This window comes from Crocodylus porosus, unplaced genomic scaffold (genome assembly GCF_001723895.1).
Source record: "Crocodylus porosus isolate Cpor-Errol unplaced genomic scaffold, CroPor_comp1, whole genome shotgun sequence".
Lineage (NCBI taxonomy): Eukaryota > Metazoa > Chordata > Crocodylia > Crocodylidae > Crocodylus > Crocodylus porosus.
In genome coordinates this window covers 233,558,562-233,583,966 of record NW_017728886.1, presented here as the reverse complement: position 1 = coordinate 233,583,966, position 25,405 = coordinate 233,558,562, and the positions used below count along the sequence as shown (strand labels likewise).

At 42.0% G+C, this 25,405-nt stretch overlaps 1 protein-coding gene across 1 annotated transcript in view; it reads right to left on the bottom strand.

Moving 5' to 3' along the window:
* The window catches only part of VPS13B (vacuolar protein sorting 13 homolog B), an 869,608-nt gene that overhangs the window by 783,637 nt on the left and 60,566 nt on the right, over positions 1–25,405 (bottom strand). The window contains exons 3-4 of the mRNA XM_019545488.1: positions 10,583–10,700; positions 2,426–2,593 (exon numbers count right to left, since the gene is read on the bottom strand). Coding sequence (XP_019401033.1) covers positions 2,426–2,593; positions 10,583–10,700 — 286 coding nt within the window. The remainder of the gene's footprint in view (positions 1–2,425; positions 2,594–10,582; positions 10,701–25,405) is intronic.

The window sequence follows — 25,405 nt, the reverse complement described above, 5'->3', positions numbered from 1 at the left end:
GAAAATGAATAACTTCCACTGTTGTTAGCATGATTATATTTTAGTTAAACTACCATATGAATAAAATAAAGAGCTTTGGTAGGAAAAATAATTTTCTATGCTACATCCTGGCTATATATTTATTTTTTAAATTTTTGAAAAAATAGGTTTTTCTGTTTTTTAAGCTACAAAGTTCTAAATGATTTGTATCATTATTAGAATACATTTATTTCAGTAATCTGAAAATCAATGTCTCTACTAACTACAGAAAAATCTCAAGTACATCTCTGGGAATAACGATAATTCAAGAAGAGAGGGGAAAAAATGAAGACCTGAGCTTCAAAATATATAAAGCCCTTTAAAAAGCCACTCCAAAGACTTATTCAGTTTCACTCAGAACTGGAAAAAATAGTTAAAAGCAACAGTTTGAAAGAAAAAATAAAATCAAGGGAAACAAAAATTAATAATTGAATATCCGAAATCATCTTTGCATTACTGTAAACCATAAATTTACCATCTTTTCCCTATAGTTAAAGCTTGGCTAGAAATAACAGAGGTAGTAAAACCCAAAGGCACCAAAAAAACAAAAAAAAATCATACATGCACAGACAAAAAGAATGTTAAGAACTTATGTGGTCCTGGCCAAATTAGGAAAAAGTACAGTATTGTACTTAATAAATTATATATATATATATATTGAAGTGGAAAGCAGATCAGGTAGTCTTCTTTCTCCCCACTTAACCCTTTCAATAACTGACCTATGCCCCCAAGCAGCCAATCCATGAGCAAGCTGCAGGGATCAGCTTTACCTCAATGAGAGCCTTCCTCTAAAAAGAGCTCTGTCAGCATGACTGGTGCTACAGGGAAGCTCATGACCTGTAGACCACACCTGAGATTCTGCCCCACACGCCCACAAGCTCAGAAATTAACATGCCTTAACCTGTTTTCCATAGTGTTCAGCTCAGCTCTTCGTAATATGCATATTATAAAGATTGTCTTTTTGACAGTTTAGAGCTCAAAAACAAGACCACCACTGCAGGCTACAGTTTTATGTAGTTCGAATTTCCCCACTCAGGCTGCACCTTCGAGTACTGTAGTTTATGTATAAGGATGAGGAGAGCCAACTTATTTTACTTCCACTCAACACCTTCTGCTGTCGTTAACCCATCGAAAATGCACATTTTGGTCAGGTATGTTTTTATTCTGAAAGTTTCAAAGCAATATGACATGTTTCTTATGATAAGTATCAGCTTTGTAAGTATTTTATAAATGTTTTAATTTTTAAATGATTTATAAACAGGGGTGTCAAACTCCTCTGGCCCATAACCTAGGGCCAGTCCTCCACCACCATGCTAGATCCAGCACCCACAGTGCCCACCCTGAGCTGTTGGGGATCAGAGTTGCAGGTGGCATGTGTCCCCGAGTAGCAAAGATGGATGTTATATGTAGCACAGATCCCAGAGTGGCTGGAACAGGCATTGCATGTAGCATAGATTCTGGACTGGGTGCCATGTTACAGGCAGTACCCCCACTGACTGATCCAGGACTGCGCTACATGTGACACTTGCTCCAGCCAGTCTGAGACCTGGAAAACATACGGCACCCGCAGGCACCACATATAACAGTAGTAAAAGACTGGTTGATCAGCCACCATGTGTGGCATTTAACCAGAGGACACTGGGACAGGCAACATATGCACCACAGTTCCTGGAGAGGCTAGAATGGATGCTATGTGTGGTGTGCATCCCAGGTTCTGCCCACAGGGACCGTCCTGGGCCAATTCAGACACAGGGGAAGCACTGGGGGCCAGATAATGGTCTCTGTAGGCTGGATCCAGACCCCTGATTTAAAATATTTCAGCTGGAGATGAGGGATGGTCCAATAGTTAAGACAGAAGCCTACTACTTGAGATGCCATGATGCAATTTCCTACTCTACCACATAGTTTTTGTATGACCCTGGAAAAGCCTCACTTGTGCCTCAGTTTTTCATCTATAAAATGGGGACACGATTTCCTAATCTTACAGCAACATGATAAAAAGAAATATATTAAGTATTGTCTAGTACAAAAATACCAAGGTTGTTTTGTATCTTCACCGTAATAATAGATAGCTTGTATTTACCCCTATATACAAAAATGTAATGTGGCATACATTATTTCACCTAAGTGAAATGCATGCAATAATTGTGTTCTTACTGTCCCAGGAAGCACAATGCACCTTACTACATCTCCATCCAACCTAGTAAGAATTTATTCATAAAATAAAAATCACCAAAATCCCATCTGCAAGTTAAAAATTATGGGGGAAAAAAACAAGTCTCATACAGGAATAACAAATACATAATAGGAAGCAAAATTGCTTTTGACATTAGAAAGCTTCTCATTAGATTTACTTTCACCTAAGATAAAAAGAGAACCATCCCCAAGATCCAAAAAAAATACTCACCAGAGATGTCCATAAATGCTCTATCCCAAAATTCGTCCACTGTATAGCATTCTGCAGAAGTTATATTCACCGAGAGAACAATATCATCCTCCACATACTTCAATATGAGATTGTTGATCACAATGTTGACATTGTTTACAACACGCCTAATTAAACTCTGCACATAACCTTTCAGATGGAAACAAAAAGAATAAAACAACTTTTGATGCAGTTCTCAAAAATTATGTAGGAGATGCAGCAATTATTTTGTTTCACATTTATTACATAAATAGGTAAAAACAATTCTTTCCAAACTGTATATTATTTCCAAATTCTGTTTTACTCTACTTGGTCAATGCACTGTAATAACTACTCACTCTGCAGTGAAAAGCATGACATGTAATTTTAAAAGTGCATTCTGTACTAGGTAACAGATGAGCTTCCAGCAAGTGTGACAAAAGAAATATGAAAGCAACATTTTAGTCTATGCAGGTTTAATGCAATATTAAATATTCAGTTGTACTGAAACCCAGAAGCAAAAATTAACCTTTGAATTATATTTTAAATAAAATGCAAAATTCTAAGTTCTTGTAGAATACAAAATATTATTACAACTTAATTTTATATGAATCCAAAAAATGATCACATCCCAAGATATTCAGAAATAGGTATAGAAAAATTATTAGTATCAAGATACTAGGATAATATTTAAATATGTACACCTTTATATACTGTAATTACTCGGATCTTAGATGAGGTTTTTTCCTCATTCAGAATGAAGTGAAAAACCCTCCTATTAGATTTGAGTATGAGCTAGGTAAGAAGTTCCTGTAGATCCGTACAGGACCAGGGTGGCTTATGTGGCAGGTAGGAATGTGTGAAGCAGAGGAGTGAGAAGGAAGGAGAAATGAAGTGCAAAGTTGGAAGGGGTGGCAGCAGGGAGAGGGAGCATGGGAAAAGGTATATGTGGTGCATGGGAAAGCACAGGGGAAAAAAATGCATGGAGTGAGGGGATTGCAGGGAAGGGGGAGCGTAAGGTAAAGGGTGCACGGTGCTGAGGGGGAGCATTAGGAAGGGACGCATGGAGCAAGGGGAGTGTGGGGGAATGGGCATGCACAGTCAACTGAGTGCAGGGAAGGGACACCAGGCACACTGGGAGGAGCTCCTGCAGCTTCAGCTCTGGCCCCAGCCCCATTCCCAATCCTGACCCAGGCTGGAGCTCAACCTGCCACTACTGCCTGGCCCAGCCAAGTGCTCTGTGACCGAGGCAGAGACAGAGCCACAGTAGATGCAAAGGTAAGTGGAAGACTCGGGGGCAGAGAAGAATGGCAAACACCAGAGAGGGACAAGTAATAGACGGAAAAGGCAAGTGGGGGATGTGAGGGTGGGAGGGAAAGGGACAGACATTAAGGTGATGGGCATGTGGCAAAGAGAAGGGGAGGCAAGGGATGTGGAATAGGCTGCCTCCCTCTCCCCCACTGCTTTGGTACTAGTGGTGGGATGAATTTAAGGGGACCCTCCAATAACCAGGTTCTAAAACCTAATAATTGGAGGGTGGGGGTTTTAAATTGGTAGTTGTCTTGGATTTGGGTAAATATGGTATATCTCCTTTTCTGATTCAGGCTAAGAAAATTAAAGCAACATTTACCTTACAAGTACTTTTATTAATCAAATCAGCTTTTAATGACCAATATAGTCACATGTTCCTCAGCAAGAATGTTGTTAGGTGTAACAGAATCAATTTCTGTCAACAACTAACATAGTTAGCACCTGCACTAAAGTCTATAGGGAGAAAACCCATTTAAATCTGTTCAGCAATAGCATGGTTGGAAAAATGAACTCCTTTAGGAATTCCCAGTGGAGGGTAAATATTCTCATCTGAACAATACAGGAAAGAAATTCAATACTACCCATTTTCATATTTTTCCTGTAACCTGTATGTATTAACAGTGCCAATTAATGTATGCTCTTAGATTTAAAAAAAGAATACAAACTCTTAAGCAAAGTCTACAGTTTGTGGAATAACTGGGGTTTTTTTTTTAATTATTTGCTGTTTAGAAATGGATATCAGCAACCTTAATTTCATATTAGAGATTTGTATACATTTCTAAAAAAGTTGCAGCATCAGTAGAAGCAGCTGAAGTTGAGTTCCATTCTACTTTCCCCTTTTCCAGAGGCTACCTTTTTCATTCAAATGTCAGATTTCTCTCTAACTTTTTAAACTGACATTTGAACAAAATGTATGTAATTCATTCTTAGCTATATAGCCATTAATTAATGGACATTTCCCTGCATATGTACATCAAAAGTTTTCCACTTCTATTTATATACCACTCTTATTAAAGCAAGTAGAATATCAAAATAAAACATAACCCCCCAAAACCAAGGGTGTGCTCACCCACCTGCCCACTGAGATATGATATCCAGCCAATATGGATGCCCACAGGTCAGAAAAAATTGTTAGTTGGGGAGCAGGAGAAACTACCTATGCACAGCCAGCTCCAACTGGGTCAAGGCCACCATGATGCAGTGGAATGAGGGCTGGGCCCATTCCCACATGTCCAGATCAGGCCAGGCTGCTCCCCAGCCCCTCTAAGTATCTAGATTGGGGTTGCTCCACCCCACCCAAGCCCCACCCTGAGCATCCAAATCAGGGTTGAGCTGCTCCCCAGCTGCCCTCACATGTCCAGATTGGGGCTGTTCTGCCACGCTCCCCCATCCTCAGCATTCGGATCAGGGCTTCTCTGCAACATCCCACTCTGGCACATCCAGATCGAAGCCAAGCTGCTCCCCACTACCAATCCTGGTGCAGCTGGATCAAGGTAATGTTGCCCCCGCCCCCTCATCAGGGTCACTATCCCATCCTCCCTCTCCCCGCTCCAATCACACATGCAGATCAGGACCAGGTTGCTCCCTACCCCTCTACAGGCAGAAGGGGCCCCTCCACCAGCCCCACATGCCAGCCAGATCAGGGCAAAAAGGTGGGCACCACTGCCTTAAACAATATCCAAGCCTAGCCTTGCTTGCTACACACCTGCCCAAACAGGAAAGACTTGAAGATATCCAAGTTCAGACTCTGTTGGACCTTGGGGCGGGGGGTTGGTTCTAGAGATGAGCAGCAACTGCTAAGATAGACTCTCCACACACTTTCACCAACCAAAGGTGCACTGATAGTATTTGCAGGAGGCTGATCTTGGCTGACCTTAGGGTTTACAATAGGTATAAGGGACAAAGTGGCCCCTTAGGGCTAAGACCATTTAGGACGCTATAGTTTGCCTGAAAAGCTAGTAGAAGCCAGTGCAGAGAGTCTGGAGGACTATGATATGAAGACAATACCAAGATGGGGAGGGGCTGCACACGGTATAGAAAACAGGATCAGATTTCAGAATGCTTTTCAGAAATAAGAGAAACGGTCTGAAATAAACAGGATGTATTTTTGTATGCAAAGTACTGCACCAAGATAGGAATAATCAACTGCACAAAAAATAGACTGAAGAATAACTGGCTAGGCAGAATTTTTACAGAAAAAATGTCTGAGGTTATAGTGGATCACAAACAGAAATGATTCAAGTGTCACACTGCTGTAAAACCAGAACACATGATACTGAGATGTATAAGCAGGAATGCCGCAAAACATGAAACAAACCTTCCCAGCTACTCAACAGCAGCAAGCCTTCAGCTGAAGTATTGTGCCCAGTGTTAGGCACTCAAATTTCAAGAAAAATGTTGTCAAGGACCAGGGCAGCAAGCCAAATTGCTACCAACTGGCTCTCGTTTCCTAAACTGGCCTGGCTGTCACTGGCAGAACCATCCCCCACTTGGCCCCAGCTGCCTGCTAGGTATGGGGGCCTGCTTTAAAGCAGCAACCATTTCAGTGCCCACAGAGTATTTAACAAGATAGACAGAACAAGTCTCATCTAGTCCTGGGTTTCCAGATCCTGTTCCTGGTTTTCTCAGTCCTGTCTTTTTGATTTAGGTTTCCTTAGTCCTAGTTTTCTGTGCCCTGGGTTCTTCTGCTTCCTGAATCATCCTGGTCCCTGCCCATTTGTTACTGGTTCCAGACTCCAGCACATTCCCAGACAGCCTTGTCAGCTCCTCAACTCTTGTCCACTCACAAACATCTCCTGGCTTCGCTAAGTGACCACCTACATCCTAGCAACAAAAACTATCAAAAGTCTAGATACTATACCTATGAAGAGGGATTGAAAGAACTGCATTTGTTTAATTCAAAAAATGGAAGATTGCAGGAGACATAACAACAGTCAAGTATATAAAAGACTGCTGTAAGGAAAAAGGTAATGATTATTCCACTAGATATAGGACAAGTAGTAGTGCACTTATATTGCAGCAAAGGAGATTTAGAATAGACATTAGAAAACCTTTCTAATGGTAGCAGTACACACTGAAATAGATTACCTAGGGAGATTACAAAATCTCCAACACTGGAGGTTTTGAAAAGTGTGTTAGATGAACATCTGTTAGGAACTCTTTAGGTACAGTTGATCCTGCCCTGAGGAGGTCTGTCCCAGCCCTATTTTCTATTAGGTTAACTCTCAGACTTCAGCAATCTAGTATACTACTTCCTAAGGACCAAAAGAAGCCTGTTGTTAGTGGAGACCCACTACATTCATAAAATGTGAGGGCAAGGCATAAAAGTAAGGGTTGGGACTCCTTTGTTGCTTATCAGTGATCACATGGGACCCTGGAATGAAATAAAAGTGTGTTGATACTAGATGTATCAAAATCAAAAATGAATTTGGGAAACTTAACTACATAAAGTCATTCATGGCTGACCCAATGAATTCAACGTTTACTAATGTTCTCTGGAGGAGTTAGGCTTGTCACACTAATACACTGACCCCCCTCATCCTAATGCCAAATGCACAGACCATGACAGTAGATCTGGTTAACAATGAACTCACAGATCCATAAGAACATACAGGTCCTAAAGAAGTACCAAAGTAGAAATATGAGAACTGATGGCCACTACGTGCTGATGTTCCACAAACTCATTAACAGAAAAGTGCTCATCCTGGGGTAAAGATATGTGCATGAATGGAAAAGTTTACCCCTATCCTTCAACATTTCATGATGCTTAGTATGTCCCCCAAGACATGCTTACATTTCAGGATGTGTTCTTTCAAGACACCTATATTTGAGATGTCACCCCACTATGGCTAACATTTCAACAAGAGGATGTGTGAAAGAACACACACTGAAATATAAGCATGTCTTGGGATACAGCCCCCACCCCAGAGATGCACACAAGCATCATGAAATGTTGAGGGATAAGGGTGAACTCTTCTATTCATTCCAAATGCCCCAAGACTATTGAGGCACTTTTGATCCTGATCCAAATCACAGAAACCATGCCAGAAGAACGAGTAGGTCTCTGAACCCTGCTAGTGCTCAGGCGCAATACAGCAAGTAAAACTCTAGCAATATCAACAAGATGAAGTGTTGTCCAGAATAGCAGACACGATGGGCCAAAGGGCAGGGTAGCAGACATATTGGGCCCGTACTTCCAAACAAGTTAAGCACCCAACTTCTCTCTACACCAAAATATCAAGGTACCCTCCAAAAACATTGCCTGCACAGATGTCAGTATGCTGAAATCAGAAGAAACAGCATGTCATCATGCTATCTAGAACTTGTATCCCTTCCGTAAAGAACACAGAGACAGTGGCGTAAGTGCCTCCATCTTGTATACATACTCCATTATATAAAGGTTGGAACTCTTCAATACAAAGTAATCTGTGCACCAACTTTAATGTTATCTTCTGAGAGCTAGAGAAATGTAACAAATGCCAACTTGAGCCATCTGCTACCAAAGGCACATAAAGACCCATGCCTTAAAACCCCAAATTTTAAGATTCTAAAAATCTGATGACACAAGAATCCTTCCAAGATGTCTCCCCCTAAAAGAAAGGAGAACAAGGGTGAGAGAGAGAGAGAATGCCACAAGGGATGCCTCAAAAGAGCCCAAAAGGAGAAGGCAATCTCACATTCACCTCAACTCACAAAATTCTTAGTGTATGAAATTGAAAGTAAGTTTCTCATAGTTCATCATCCTGAACTCTGGGACATTTCATGTGACAAAGTCTTCCACACAGAGACAGGTAACACAGGCAAAGTCTCCAACTTCTGTCTAATTACCAGAGATGCTTAAGGACCAAGTAAATGGCCTCAGGCTCAGTCAGGTCAAATGCTTCAAAAAGAAAGCAACTGACTGATGCTTCTACTAATAGACAGGCAAAAATCTCAGATTTAATATTCTTTGGTGCAGCAGTGTTTCCGGAATCCCTACATGAGCTGAAGACTACAGACAGAACTAACTTAGCAACTAAACTGTACATAAACATGCAAAAGACTTGTCTGAAATAAAACAACTGAAAAAGCCAGAACAGCATAGGATAAAGTTTGGTGCGCAGCACCTGTAAGAGGGCTCTTACACTGCCTACAGGCAGAAGAATTGGCTGACAAGGTTCAAGGTGAATCCAAAGCAGCTGCATTGATGGGGGAAGGAAGGATAGACAGTGGAGGAGATCACGCCCAACCAATAAAAGTCCAAATTTTTAAGAGCCTGGGGAGTTCTGAATTGTCTTGTAGGAATCTGAGACCTATGAACAAAAAACTATGTATAGGTGTGTAGCAGGATGCCCCTTGGGGTGCCATGACCTCCCCTTAGCGCCCCTGCCTACCGTGCCAAGTCTGGGTCCTTAACGCATCCTCCGTCTCGCCCGCCACATCCTTGATCTTATTGGTTCAATTAGGGAGGCTGCCTTCTCTTTCCCCCTTGGCACGGAGCCAGTCTTACTCTACCCCGATTCCGGGCCACCTCCCGTGCCGGCCCTCGCCGGCCTGCCCCCGAGGGTGTCCTAAGCAACCCGCTCTCTCTCTCTGGGCTTGCTTCGTTATACACGCCCTCTCCCGGGGCCGGCTCCACTACACCCTCTCTGCCCACACTGGGGCCTCCTATGCCCGACTCAGGCTTCTATGCTCGCGCTTCTCGTGTGCCCACCCGCCCGCACTCGGGCCTGGGGTCGCACCCCTTGGGCTCCCCGCCCGCACTCGGGCCTGGGGTCGCACCCCTTGGGCTCCCCGCCCGCACTCGGGCCTATCTATGCCCTACTCGGGCCTACGCCTCACTGGGGCTCTTCCCAATTGGGATTTCCGATTGGGGCCTGTCCCGGTAATGCCCACGCTGGGCTGGGGTCGGGACCCCCCCCCACTGCTTAGACCCACCTTCCTGGGCCCACGCCCTACTGGGCTTCTGCCTCTACTGGACTCTTCCTGAGGTTGCCCCAATGGGCTGGGGTCGGGACAACTCCACAACGCGGCACCCTCCGTGGTGCCAGGAACTCCCCCACCTTACTGGGGAGCTCCTGCTGAGACCTCCTCCACCCCTACAGCCTCATCCAGCCCTCTGGTCTAACAATAAACACAAATCCAAAATCTCCCCTTCCTGGGTTACAACACAAACTCCCAAGCACAACAGAAACTCAAAGCCCCGCAGCTACAACATAAATCTTGAGCCAACCTGGCTAACCTTCTCTCATCCCCTCATCGGAGTTTCTCCCAACCATTGTTATCAAGCCAGTGCTCTCCAGCCATCCGGCCCTCCTAGGCTGCCAGCAGGGGAACTGACTCTGGCCTTGGCCTTGCTGTTTATGAAGGCCAGGCCCTGCCCCCCGTCAGTCAGCTGACCCACTCTGTTGTTGTAGCAACTGCCACCTGCGCTGCCCTGGTGAGTGGCAGCTGGGCCCATTCACTACTATTCAGTAGCAGGCACCTTAGTGCCCTGCTACAAGGTGGTATCTTTAAATAATTATACTATTAAAATTTCAGTATTCAGATAAGGAAAAATAAGGACATATAATAGCAAGACCCTACCTGAATAAAAATGCAAGCAAAAAGGGAAAAGATGCTATTTTTTAGGTTTGAATTTCATTTTAATGCAGCTGTATTTTAGACCACCCCAAGATTCTACTGACCTGATCTGTGGATACTCGGCTATTCTAAATCATCAGGCCAGCCACAGGGACCTAACTATGGATTTTGGAACTTAATTTTGAACATTTTGGCCCACGGTAATAAAAAAATATTAATCTGTTGCTACATAAGATTAACAGAATCATGCAAATAAAAACAGTCCACTTTATGAAAGATAAAAGTTACCTGGTGGTAAATCAGGGTCAGAAGGAGAAGCTTGCTGGACTCGGCGTGGTTTTACCGTTGATTTTGCACTCTCTGTGGTACTACGGTTTGAACTGGAACCGCAGCTCTCATGGTCTTCCTGTATATTAGCCAAAATAATTAATCTAATTAGTCTAACAGTGTGTGAAAAAAAATGTGCCTGAAAAATAACCAACTATAAGGATTTACTATTACTAGACTTAAAATACTTGTCAATTCCATTCCTTGAGATCACAGTTACTGTATTTATACATGAGAATTTCATATGAAATTTTGGGATCACCTGGAAAGTATTAAACATTTAAAATTGGATCAATAGTTGTAAGTTTTATTGAAATTATGTCACTGTATTACATTTGTAAAATTAACTGCAGTTCAGGTAAAGCATCCCTAAACATTAAATAAAAACCCAATAAAATAAATTTTTGTACTATACGGGTAGTAGCATATGAGAAACTATCAGCTTTTATCAGACTAAGAATTTGCTCATGAAAACCTAGAACAGTTGTAATGTCAGCCACATCTTTTCTAAAATAAAGCTATTTGAAATTGCCCCATGAAGCAAGTAGAGCTGGAGTATTGTTGTAGCCATGATGGTCCAAGAAATGTACAAGATGCAAGGATTTTTTTTTTTTGTGATACACACTTGATCCAACAAAAGGTATTTGGGAGAGAGACAGACAAGCTTTTAGGAATAAAGTGTTCTTCATACCCTTTCCTGTCATAAAGCAACATATTAATCTCAACCCCCTAAAAAAGCAAACCTTAAAACTACCCTAAAATACATAAGACAAAAGAAGCAACTGTTCATCCGAACATCTTAAATCACTAATTTACCTTTTGTAGCTTAAAAATAGAAAACATAGCTTATTCATAAAATAAAATAAAGACTTGCAATACGTAGTCACAATATGGGCATTAGGGTTGCAGGTACATTCCAGGGTAAGATTTACTTGCCAAGACACAAATGTTAGAAAACCCAAGAAATGCTGATAAAGAGCCTCTTTCAAGGACATTAATGTTACAAGGAAGAAATCGATAACATAATCACTGCTTACCAGCTGTAATTACTCATTGGAACACGGTGCTACCCAGATGGCAAGGGTTAACTGGGATACATGTACAGAAGTTCTGCTATGAAGCCATAAGTATGAAACTATGATAAAAAAACCTCAATTACTGGCCTGCAGGCACCCCTCAGAAAATGCCGATTTTTAGTTTTCACTTGTTTCGCCTACAGAAAAATACAGCAGTTTTTCTGCTGCAAAAAAATAAAAAAGACCATAAGTATGGGTTTCTATTTGTAATCCCTAGATTTACCTTGCGATTCACATCTGCACACCAAACAGTGCTAAAACTGCATGGAATCCCACAGTGCCTTTGAAAGGATCTCAAAGCACCACAACTAGCTGTGGCACCCTGATTGAGAATCACTTATCTAAACAGTCCTCAGACAGCACCGTTATGCTGTTTGGATTTCTGATGTGCTTTGTTTAATGCCTTGTATGAATTATTCAGGTAGACCCTAACTCCCAGTTTCTTGGCTATTCAAGTTTTCTTCAACAAAAAGAAAAGTATTGAAGACATACAAAAATATCTGTCTCAAAGTCTCAAAAACACTCAAAGGAATTTTATTTTATTTTCAGATGATATTTAAGAAATGGAAAAAAACAAGGAAGGAAAATGTTATGATTTCTAGCATTACATAAGTGAGAACAAAGTTTCCCAAACCCTTCTAGAAGGTAAAAGTGTTTACAATTTGGCTAAGTATAGACAGTCAAAAAGCTCCAGGCTGAACGATTCAATGTTTGCAGGTCAGTCTAAGCTGTGCAGAGTGAACTAATCAGCAAGTGAGCAGACATTCACTTTTGATTCAAGAAAAGCAGCCATATGCCTCAGGCCAGAAGCTGTGGATGCTAGAGCATACCTCCCTGCTCATTTGGAGCAGACAGACTGGACCAAGGCTAGCCTGCTCACCCTGGAAGGGGTGGTTTGTGGGGGAGGTGCAAAGCATCCTGGGATGCTAATGGTGTCTAAGTTAACTTGAATGTGAAGTGGATGGAAGTTCAATAAGCCAATTTAACCTAAATCAGTAAAGTCTGATACTATTATCCATCCAGGTCGCTCACAAACCTATTTCAGCCATTTTGTAAGTGGTTTATGTGCAATGAACTTCTGTTGTATTACAGATCTGAACCAGCATCTGTTCACTTAAACTGGTTTATGCGCCATTTCTGTCCCTAGCCTTGAAGGCAACAAAACTGCTTTTCAGAAATAAGAATGCACTGGTGTTTCAGAAGGGCTAAGAGTACCACGCCTCATAAAAATACCAAAAATGAGAATGCCGAACAACATTCTAACAGCCCCTCCTTCTATATTTCTGTATAAAGCTCACTGCAGCCAGGATGTTAGCAAAGGATCGTACAGAGTCAGTTCATTTATATTTATCTTTTGACCTTACAAAAGCAAGAGATGCCCTGGCAACCACAAGCCTTGATTTTTGTAATTCCCTTTTTCCCAAGCTCACAACTTGAACAGAATGTTGTGGTAGATCTACTTATTGGTGTGACCTACTACTATCATATGATGCTTACCCTGGGATATTTATGTTGGCTGCCAACACAAAGACAGATTACATTCAAATCAGTATTGCTTTTCTTTTTTTAAAGCTCTTAAATGCAGCCAGGATCAACACAGTTAAGACCTACTTTTATGATTTTCTACTGACCAGCATGCATACTCATAAGTCACATGACATTTAAGAAGCCCAACAGCACATGCAAAATCTACAGAGAATTGCACATATTTAAGTCTAATGCAAACAGTACAGAATGTATTGATGCTTATTCTTCTTCATTTATTAGACCTTATTCCTCTTCAAAAATACCTTAAAGCATTTTGTTTTTCCTCTATAGCTTATTTAAAGCTTCTATTTCCAATGTTTAAACACAGATAAACAGAAGTGACTGAGTTCAGTTAAAAAGATGAAATCTTTTTTTTGTTATAGCATTAATTTTCCTTAACAGTAAGTGTTCTTGCAACACAATACTGCAATCATTTGTTTAGTTCATTGGATACAGGGGAAGTAAAAAACAACAACAAAACTTTAAGATGCTGACAAAACTACGCACAAAAATTAGTTTTGAAATTACATATATTTGACTATTATGACTAATAGGCTATTAATTTCATTCCCAGACATGACTACTTTAACAATACATATTTTGCTCTTCCCTGTAAAAGATTCAACATGATGTAACATTATTTTAACATACTGTTATTTAGGTTTAGCTAATATGCACTCATTTCCTGAAACTTTTACACTGAGTGTTTTATTTTAAAATTAATTATTTTACAAACTGCTATTAATATTTTACAAAACAAGTGTCATATTTTTTAGTTACTAAAAGATAACTACTGTGGCCATGACCTTACAGGAACTGTGTTCTCACACAATTCAACTTTCATCCCAAAGTTTTTTGTACTTGTACACTTCTGCTCAATGTTAAGTTTAAAAGCACGCTATTAATTTTTCAAATATGTGACCATCTCATAAGCCCAGAAGTAAAGCATGTTCATTAAAGAGATGTGAAAAAGTTCCAAATGAACTGCCAAAACTAGCATAATTATGAAAATATTTAACACTGGAACCAACTGAAATCACACACCGTATATAGATCACAGTGATGTCATAATAAACATCCCAGCCAAAATGAACTAAAACTACTGCAGTCTAATAAATCTAGCTCACACCAGAAGACAAACATTTTAAAGTTAGACAAACAATTATACTGGGGGAAAGGTGTGGGGCAAGGGGAAGAGGATGAAGGGTATATTCTAAAACTGTCATTATCAAACCTACTTCACTGAAGCATGTAAATGCATGTGCATTTCAGCAAGAATAGGAGATGTTATAAATAACAGTGGCTATTTAACAGCTGTAAAAAAAAGACATGGGTAGTTAAGTGCTGATCTTTAAAGAAAGCAAAAAACACATCATCTGCTACAACCCATTTTGTAAAGTAAGTATGCAATACATAATGCAGGTCTTTTAAAATAATTTAAGTTTACTTTTAGCACTAGACATAATTTAAGACCCTGATGTTTTAGATTGTGATGCACATCAGTGGTGTAACTAGAGTGGGGTGGTCCTAGGCACCAACCAGGAAGGGAGAGGGAAGGAAGGGAGGTGATGCAGAGAATAAGCTGCCACTAAAGCTGCACAATCACACAGGCATCATGGTAGCAACTGGAAGTCAACAGTGCCCCTGTACATGGGAAATGTTCCAGGAGTCCAGGATGCCTCTGATGCATATAATTCTGTGATGTAATGTTATTCACATACATAAACGTTTGTAGGATCAGGCCTTTTTTCCTAAACACTTCAAGCCAGAGGTTCCATGGTAATGTTTTGTAGACCATGGTATGGCATCCACTTCTACAGGGTGTACAAAGTAAATTAAAATTGTCATTTCATGAGTTGAATCTGTCTTCTGAAATAAATGATAAAATAAAACGGTTGTTGCTACTGTGTCAAGTACAAGTCATATTCGATAGCACTGGAACACACACGATGAGAATCTTTCTATGATCTTGTCTCTAGTGTATTAAGTATTTTATTTTAATACAGACAATTTTTTGTTTTCAATTAATTTCAGATTTTTTCTTATTTCAAACATATGCTTTAGCAATACAGGCTTTGTTTAATTTGCAAGGCTTCCAAGATGACTATTGAGAATACTTCATGGGAGAAAAATGTTCTCTCTTGGGGACCATTTGGCTTTGTTGCAAATAGTGTCTTCTCATGAAATCAAGTAAAAATGTCATTACTTTTAAAAATGGGGGGAAATGGAATTCACAATTGACATTGCTTTTATCACATCAAGAAATTATATTTACACTCCAGCTGACTATTATGCAACAACCATTCTGCAAGTTTAAGTAAGTTAATGCATTTCTGATCAGCATTTTGAACCCTACTCTCCCCAAAATCTTTCCCCATATCTTCTTACTTACCTTCCATTTAGTACTGCTAGAATGATAAGCCTAATTTGCTTTCCAAGTCAGTAGCAATTATAAACAAAAAAGTAAAGGATTTTCACCAATTGGCAGATAAATCAAAATCTAAACTGTTACTTGCAGAAGCCCTAGACGGTGAACCCTACTCTTATCAATGGATGGAAGTCATTTAAGGGAACAGCAACTTTCCTAGTAGATGGATATGTTGATATTCAATTGCATGTAAGTTTTTGCTACATATTGGTACTATCACCAACGGAGTGCCATTATGCTAGCATAAACCTAGATGTATTAATATGTGAAAAATAAATTAAACACTTTACTTTAATCTTGCAAAATTCTAGTTGGCCACACACCTGGGATGAGTACTACATTTGGGTGAGTAATGCCACAGTTGTGAACAGGTAAAGTATACTAGTACAGTCAACGTACATTGCTCAAATCCTATGCAACCTTAAATGAGAGACTGCAATATCTATTATCTTTCTAATCACTTGTAAAAGTAAAGGACAAGTAACTAAATTTTGCAAAACGTTTCACTGATTATAGATATTAAAAAAAAAAAAAATCAAACTGAAGCTTGATAAAAAGCCAACTAATTTTATTGTTACTTCAGTAAAATTAAGAACACAAGCATAGCAAATACACTGTGCCTTTGTTTTATTCAATTTAAACAGAAGAGCTATAAATCTGTTTCTTGGAATACTTAACAGCAGTTTGATTACCTGAAACTGATGAACAATAAAATTCAACATGCTTATTATATAATAAAAAAATTAAAAGGTCATTTAAAATCCACAGTAAAAAGGAAACAATCAAATAGATGGCAAGATATAAAATACTGCTAAAAAGTGGGATTATATCACTGGGAAGGAAAGGAGCTACATTTCTTACACTCTAAAAATAGTATAGCAAGCTTTCATCTTGAGAGATTTCCCAGGTGATTTAGAAACAGTTTGAAAGAAATCACCAGCGATCCTGGTTATCTCTGTTCAAAAATCAAAAATTCTCTCATAAAACAAAGATTGCAAATGCTCTCCGATTAAAAAACCCAAAATCCACGATTCAAATGAAATACCATTATATATGTATAGGTGTTAACTGAACAAAATGTTTTATTGATACAGTTACAATTTTTAAGCAATTTGGAAGCCTAGCAGTGCCTCAATCACTATAATAAAATAAATTCTAAGCATCTCTCAATTTGGTATTTGATTTTGGTTTTATCATGGAAAATCAGAACTGCCCCCACCCGCTTCACTCACCAGGATGCAGGTCCAGGCCCCACACTCCCAAGCCACAGTCCCCCAGCCTTGCTGGTACACATCAGCTCCCCATCCACAGTCCTGCCAGTGCCCCTCACTCCGAAACCCGGCTCCGTCGGTACCCCTCACTCCCCACCCACAGGGACACTACTACCTGCAGCCCTGCCAGAGGGGTCCCCAGCTTCTAGGGCTATAGGACCAGGGACCTATAGCCCCCTGCCCCCTGCAATAACACCTGAGCCCTGGTTGCCACCTAAAGGAAGCAGTGGCTACCACAGTGAAGCAGTGTGGAGCCCAGCTCCCTCTCCCCCACCAGACACAGTTAAAAGGGAAAATTTGTGTGTGTTTGGGGGGGGGTCTGTTTTTTCCACAGGAAACAGAAAACCCAGATCCCCAGAAATCACTAATTTAAAATGAATTTCTGCATTGAGGTTGGCTGTATATGGCATCAAATTTGTAGACAACAGCAATAAACAATCATTTATTTGGTGATTCCCTTCCAGGGGAGGTATAAATTTAAAATAATTCAAGGTTGAAATTTAGCCACAATGTTGGAGTTACTATTGAGAAATCATGAATTAGATATTATCGTCATGCCAGAATGAAGGTTTTTTTAGGATATATTTCTTGCATTACTGCAGAGAAATCTCTTCTTCTGGAGGTTCAGGTACTCATACAGATATTAAATCAAGATGCCTTTGATAGTGAGGTGTTAGAGCAGACAATTAACAAAAGTTAACACAACTAGCTCTTGAACAGCTGTCTTTCTGTGGGAATTTCAAGAGGAATTTGTTGTGGAGAACAAAATTCTCTCTCTATAATACCAAAAATGGTCTGTTTCATCACCTCTTCCATTTAATTAAAAACCCTTAAGGAGTCTTAGACTGAGATGTTTTCCAGTACAGGGGTAACAAACATCTCCTTTCTATCATAGCCAGCTAGCATGGAACAGTATTTTAATGAATACCTAGTTTCTAGTAAGGTAGTAGTTAAAATTACCAGAAGACTTTTATTCCACTATCTACATTTAGGCAGGTAGTTACATACATCCTTCTCAAATACATGGCTTGTTATCCCAGTCCACATTTTTTTTTTTTTTAAATAATAACAGTGGCACCCAACTTTTTTGCACCGTGAGCCAGATGGACGGTACGGTGCTAGGTCCTTCCATGAGCTGGCTCTGGCTGATGGGCTAGATCCAGCTGTAGGGAGAGTGCGTGCCTGGGGGAGGGGGTGAAACAGTTGTGCAGCCTGACCTTGATTGATCTGCCTGGGGCGAGGGTAAGGTGGAGCAGCCCTGACCTGGACACACACAGAAGGTGTAGGTAGGACAGACCAGCCTTGAACCAGATAGGAGTAGGGAGGGAGACAAATGGCCCTGTCCCAATCCAGGCACATGGGTTGGGGGCTGCGGGCAGGGCATACCAATCCAGATGTGCAAAGGGTGGGGGATGGAGCGGCTCCAATCCAAAAGTGCAAGGAGGAGGGAAACACATGCCTGCCAACGAGCAAGACATGAGCCCTCCATCTAGACACATGGGGGAGGGTGACGGGACAGAACAGCCCCTGGACAGGCTTGCAAGATTGGCAGATCAAAACCTGATGACTTTCAACACAGAGAAATGCAAGGTGCTCCACCATGGGAGAAAGAACCCACATCATACTTATGAGGCTCTGCAATGCTACACTCACTAGCACCACAACCGTAAGAGACGTGGAGATCATGATTGATCACAAGATGAACATGAGCCACCAATGCAATGTCACAGTCAGCAAAACAAATAAAACTCTGGCTTGCATCTACTGATGCATCTCAAGCAAGACCCAAGAAACCACCCCCCATCTTTACTCAGCCTTGGTGAGGCCACAGCTAGAGTACTACATCCAATTCTGGGCACTACACTTTAGAAAGGATGTGGAGAAGCTTGAGAGAGTCCAGAGGAGAGCCATACATATGATTAGAGGTCAAGCAAGCAGGACTGATTAGAAGAGGCATGGGACTCTTCAGCCTGGAGAAGGCTCAGGGGGAACTTGGTGGCAGCCTATAAGCATATAAGGGGTGTGCATCAGGAACTGAGTGCACATCTGTTCACCAGGGCACCCCAAGAGAAGACAAGTTCTAACAGTCACAAACTGCTGGAAGACCATTTTAGACTGGACATAAAAAAAAGCTTCTTTACCATCCAAGTCTTCAGAGTCTGGAACAGACTCCCCCACAGAAGTGGTGCAAGCACCTACTCTGGATACGTTCAAGAAACACCTGGATGCTCACCTTGCTGGGGTCATCTGACCCCAGCTGACTTCCTGTCCTTTGGGCGGGGGGGCTGGACCCAATGATCTCATAAGGTCCCTTCCAGCCCTAACATCTATGAAATCAGGACACATGGGAGGAACTGGACGGGGGGAGCAGAGGGGGAGCAGGGGAAGTCTGGCCTGATCTGGACACAGTGGTTTAGAGAGCTAACCCTGATCTCACTGCATGGGCAATGATGCAGCTAAGGCTGGATCTGGCCCCATGGAGCTTCTACCGTTCCCCACAGCCAATGTTTTCCAACCCATGAGGTAGCTGCACAAGCTAGATGTCATGATTCTGCAAGCCAGATTTGGCCTGTTGAGCACCCCTGCTATATGCTGTTTTATTGCATAATGCTTTTATGGAGCTGAAACTTAAATCTATATAAAAAACCCAGGACAGTGCAGAATGTTGTGACAGCTGTGCACTGCAGAAGTAAAGTAGTTTGCAAGGAACACACAGATCTTATGCTCTATGTTGTCTACCTATTGGTTCTAGAAGACAACTTTGTACAATTCTGCCACTTCTGTGACTACCAAAAGATACCTGGGCAGATCATTCCTTCATATGTAAGAGAGAGGTAGCTGTTAGATTCTCAAAGACCACAGAAATAAGGACCATATAAAAATAGTTTAATTCATCTCCCCAGTCAGAATTTTTTGCAGTTTGTCAATAACTAAAACACAAAGCAAAGTCTGGTTATTTGGCAGTGATGATTTGCCTAGGAATCCTATTTCTTTTCTTTTTTGAGAGAGAGAAAGTACTGTAAATATATTAAACGGTCTCATGTTTGAGTATCAAGTGGGAGTTGAGTCATTTACAGGACCATCTGAAGTATTTATTTATTGGATTTAAAAAAAAGTTATCAGACCACCCACCACATTGGATAAGCACCTTTTAACTGTTAAAATCAAAATGATGTTTCCACAAATAAGGGACTATTCGAAAGAAATGTCACTCTTCCCAACAATGTTTCATGATATTTTTTTCCTAATGCTAAACTTTTAAAAACAAAAGCAAACAACCTTAACTTTTCTTAATCTAACCATTTTAAAACCACTTGATGTTTGTACAATGTCTACCACAGTGGGGTCCAGATCCATAATAATACTTCGCATGATAAGTAGCCTGTAGGAACTCTAGCTCAGTGATCTGTGGCACCACTGCAAGGGGCAATATTCCAGTGCTGGACCACAGAACTCATAATTTAGACAGCACTTTATTTCACTTGTTATTTCCTTTCATGACTAAACCTTCCAATTCTATTTAAGTCAGAGATACAAAGGTACTGTTAACCTCCCAATTTTTAACAATCTTAATATTAAAAAAGTAGGGTGTGACTTAAAAGTAAAACTGCTAACCCTTAATAACTCTCTACCTTCTCTTAGCTTGCTTTCTATGGTAGTTTATTAGAAAACTGGACCCCCTGTGGAACAATTACCTGCAGTGAGCACCTGCCAAGCAGCAATAAAAATTAATTTTACAACATAATCCACCCACCTGGTCCCTAGACTACTGAGACAGAAAGCAAGAAAATCTTACACTGCCCAGAGCAAAGTGGCAGCAAGAAAAAAAATGAATGTCCAAGCCCCAAAAGGCAACTAACACAATGCCTACAGCAGGGCCCCAAAACACTAAATCCTACTGTCATTCCCAAGCAATTGGGAATAACCCCAGGACAGGAGAAAGGCCTTATAAAACTTTCCACTAAGTTTGCAGAAGCTAATTGCTAAACCCGTGTTATAGAAGAACAAGCTTTGGGCTGATTAGAACAGTGGTTCTCAACGTTTTTAGGCTCAAGGCACCCCTTGGAAAATGCCAGCTCTGAGGTTTCATTCATTTTTTACTACAAAAAGAATAGAACAATTCTCCTGTTGCAAAGCACTGAGAAAGACCAAAGCAGGTCAGAATTTTTTTAAAATTATGAATTCCTATTTGAAATCTCTAGGTTCATCCTGTGAATCAAGGTTATATATTTAACAGTGCTAACATTGTGAGGCACCCCAACACATCCATGAAAGGATGAAGGCACCCCAGGGTGCCACAGAACACTCGCTGAAAATCACATTTTAAAAACAAGAGACTGAATACTTGTACTGGAGGCCAGGGACACTTAAAAAGCTGACCCAAGGTCACGTTCCTTTCAAACCCACAGGGTTGAGGGGACTAAGGACAGAAGTTCAGTAGTAATTAGAAGATTTTCATCTCAAGAATCACCAGTACCACTATTCTGCTGTATTTGAGTGTGTTTCCTGGAGGTCATCCTTCCCAAGACTGATCCTTGTTTTCCTTATAAAGGCGATAATCAAAAAGAGTCCATAGATATGCAAACATCAAAATTACAATATGAAAACCACACTAGAAAATAAAAAAAGTTTTATGCATGAGTCTTTCACTTCTACTAAAAGACAACAATGCTGCTACACTGCACTAATAAGATTATCAAAACCATGCTAATCAAATATATCTGAAACAGATGTTTCCTCTTCCACATGTCCATGAAGCCCCCACTACTTTATAAATTACTTAAGACTTTATACTTGTTGTTTGTAGCAATTTTCATCCCCAGCATTATGAAGAATGAATTACCTAAAAAAATGGTAATACTTTTTAACTGTCTTAATATAAGCATTTTAACATGCTTGTACAAACTTGAGTCAGACTTTTATATTTTTTTGTATTAAAAAATTGTTTTGGCTGCATATAAAACGCACCAATTTAACACACTGCCAAAATAAAACTAAATTTCCCATTCCGTTTTAGGGTGCACAACACCACCAAACCGTAACATTTACCTTGCATATTACTCTTGCTACAGCAGGGAAAGCAGGGGGTATGTGGTAAAAGGTGCAGACACCTGGATGTGTGGGGGGCTCCTTGCCCCTCCCACTTGTTCTTCCCTTGCAACCTATTTCCCAAACAGTGCCTGCACCCAACCATGCCTGCCCCTGCCACCTGCCCCCCAGCACCTATGCCCCTGCTGCCTGTCCCCCTGCAGCCCCTGCCCCTGCCTGTCCCCCACCCAGTCTCTGCCACTAACTGTCAGGCATAGCTCTAGTTCTATTCCTCCCAGGGCTCGAAACACATGGAAGCCCCAGCCCCTCAGCAGTAGTTGCGGGACTCTCTCTTTCTCTATCAGCATTTAAATATTTTTTTCCTCAAACTTTCTGGTTTGGAGGCAGAAGATTTTATTTAGCAAATTTCAAAAATTCCCACCAAATTTCCAGCTAAGCATCTTTTTTCCTTCTCTCCTGTAGAACACTAACTTTACAGGACAACTTTTTGACTACTAAAATTTTCCAAACCTTTTGAAACCAAATCAGTGATTTTAGGAGCGTCATTTTCTTCCAGTCCTTTACAATTGTAATTTTTACAGCCACTAGATGTGTGACCAATTCCTTAGGATTCTTTTATGTTATAGTGTTCTTAGGAAGGTTCAGTAAGAACACCAAGGCCACATCCACACAATCAGGGGCATGCCTTTGCAGCAGCACAGGTAGTAGCAGCAACATTTGTGCCAGTACTTCACGCCACAGTGCAGACTGTTGCCCACATGTTTTGCAGTGGGACACACTGGTCCTTGTGCTGCTGGCAGGGGTGGGGCACTGGCTAGGACACAGGGTGCCTCAGCAGGGGCTAGCCATCCCCTACTCTGAGGCACCTTGTGCCCTGGCTAGCCAGGGAGCGGCACATGGAGATAGGAGTAGGCAGCCCTGGGTGGACAGGGAGAGTAAGCAGCACACTGCAGAGCCCCCATGCTGAGAGACTCTGCACCCCAGCCAGCCATTTCCTGGCTGGATAGGGTACACTGTGCCTCGAGACAGGGAAGCAAGCAGCCTTGGACTGGTTGCTCCCCTGTTTCTGTGCATCTCAGCATGGGGGCTCCACTGCAGAGCCCTCCCACTGAGGCACACTAAGTCACATCCAGCTGCAGAGCTGGGGAGCAGTGTGTAATAAGAGCAGCTGGCTGGGGAGCAGTGCACCTTGAGATGGGGAAGCAGGCACACTACTGCTCCCCTGTCTACTGGCACACAGGGTTGGCTGCTCCCATCTCAAAGCACACTGTGCCCCACCACCTGCTCCCTGGCTGGTTGGGGCACCAGGTGCCTCAGTGTGGGGCTCCACTGTAAAGGTGCATGGGAGACAAGGGAGCAGCCAGCTCAAAGCTGTTTGCTGCCACATCTTGAGGCATTCTGTACCCCAGCCAGCCAGGGATTCATAGACGTAGGGTCGGAAGGGACCTTGCAGATCTTCTAGTCCGACCCCCTGCCCTGGGCAGGAGAGAAAACTGAGCTCAAATGATCTAGCTAATCATCAAGCCTCCTCTTAAAGACCCCCAAGGTAGGAGCCAGCACTACTGCCCTTGGAAGTTGGTTCCTGATCCAAGCCACTCTGACTGTGAAGTAGTGTCTCCTAATGTCTAGTCTGAACCTACTCTCCAACAACTTATGGCCATTATAAGTTGTTATAACGAGCAGCTGGCTGGGACACAGGGTGCAGGAAGCAGCTGGCTGGGGCACAGGGTGCCTCAGCACAGGGAAGCCACAGCACATAAAGAAAGGATCTCTGCGTTTGTCCCAACAAACGCAGAGACATGGCTCGTGCCACCCTGGCATGGTTTGCACCGCTTTTTTCTCAGGTTTTTTGTTTGTTTGTTTGTTTTGTATGTTGTTTTTTTGCTACCAGGAAATCCCAAAAGCAAATTCTGCCCTGGAAAATCAGCAGTGCTACACACTGATTAAGATGCAACTTGTGCAGTTTGTGGCACTGTAAAGAGGTTTGCAGCACCATAAACCACATGTGCCTGCACATCTGGATCTAACCTAAGGGATTATCTGTTAGTTGGCATTCTGCTACTTCTCTCATCATGTCTCCAAACAACTTCCAGAACTGTTTAATTTTGGGATGAGTCTACCATATGCAACAGAATCCTCCCAACCAATCACACTCCTTCCAACTTTTACCTGTTCCTATACCATAAATATGTTTAATTTTAAGTGGGGTGAGATGCAATCAGTATAGGATTTGAAAATGATTTTACTTCATTATCACGCAAATTACTGTTCCAGCAGCTATCCCATTCTTCAGCACTAATTTCTTATCTAATGCCAGTAGCAAACTTTGTCATAAACAGTGTTTTTTCTTCTATATGGCTATTTGAAATAGCTTTTTATAAAGACATTAGGTCTGTGCATTTCACAGGGAGCCCGGGGAGTACAGAAACCTGGCCTGGGCTGGCAAGTCAATCTAGTCTTGCTAGCTGCAGGGTTGGGAGTTCCCGCTCAGAAGAGAACCCGAGGACACTGGTCCAAATGCTTTGCCGCCTACAAGAACACTGAAGCTGGGGAAGCTCACAAGGAGCCAGGCTGGGCGGTACACCAGCCCAAGGGTGAAGGAAGGTTTGCCCTCTTAAAGGGGCAGAGGGCTGCTTTCACTGTTGTTATTAATGCTACGGGTTGGGGGCTTATGTTTACGTTACTGTTTATACTGGTGGTTTGGCTTGGGACTGTAAAAGGGTGGTTACGGAAGTCCCACCGGTGCCTGGGAGGTATGCAATAGCCTTGGGCTTTACCAGAAGCAGGCTCAAGGCCTGAGATTTTGTTGAGCCCAGAGAGGGACAGAGTGCAAGGACACAGTGAGATAGGGGCCAGGGGCCCAGCACTCAAGAGGAGCGCAGTCACACAGAGACCAGGGGCCTGGGGCCCGAGAGCGGCACAGTGAGACAGTGGCCTGATGCTGAAGGAGCACAGCCACACAGGAGCCCAGGACCTGGCAGACAGAGGCCAGGGGCCTGGTATCTGAAGGCAATAGGTTGAAGCTAGTGCCTCAAAGCCAAGTCTGACACAGTGGGCCTAGGCTAGAAGGCCCAGCATGATGAAAGGGGTGAAGGCCAAGGCCCCAACAGAGGGAACTTTACCATAATACCCGTGAGGCATGAGGCATGGTATAGGGGAGGATTTGGAGCCACACAATTAGCCCTTAGGGTTATATGCTTTGGGTACCTTGCCAGGCACAGCTGACCAGTAAGAACAAGTAGAGTGCCTAACTAAGACTGTATTAGGGGTCCAATTTATGGGGTCCCCAGAGGCTCCTCTACAGATTAGCAAAGATTAAAGAAAACCACTCTACTCCATAGATTCATAGACATAGGGTCAGAAGGGACCTTATAGATTTTATAGTCTGACCTCCTGCCCTGGGCAGGAGAGAAAATTGGGCTCAAATGACCCC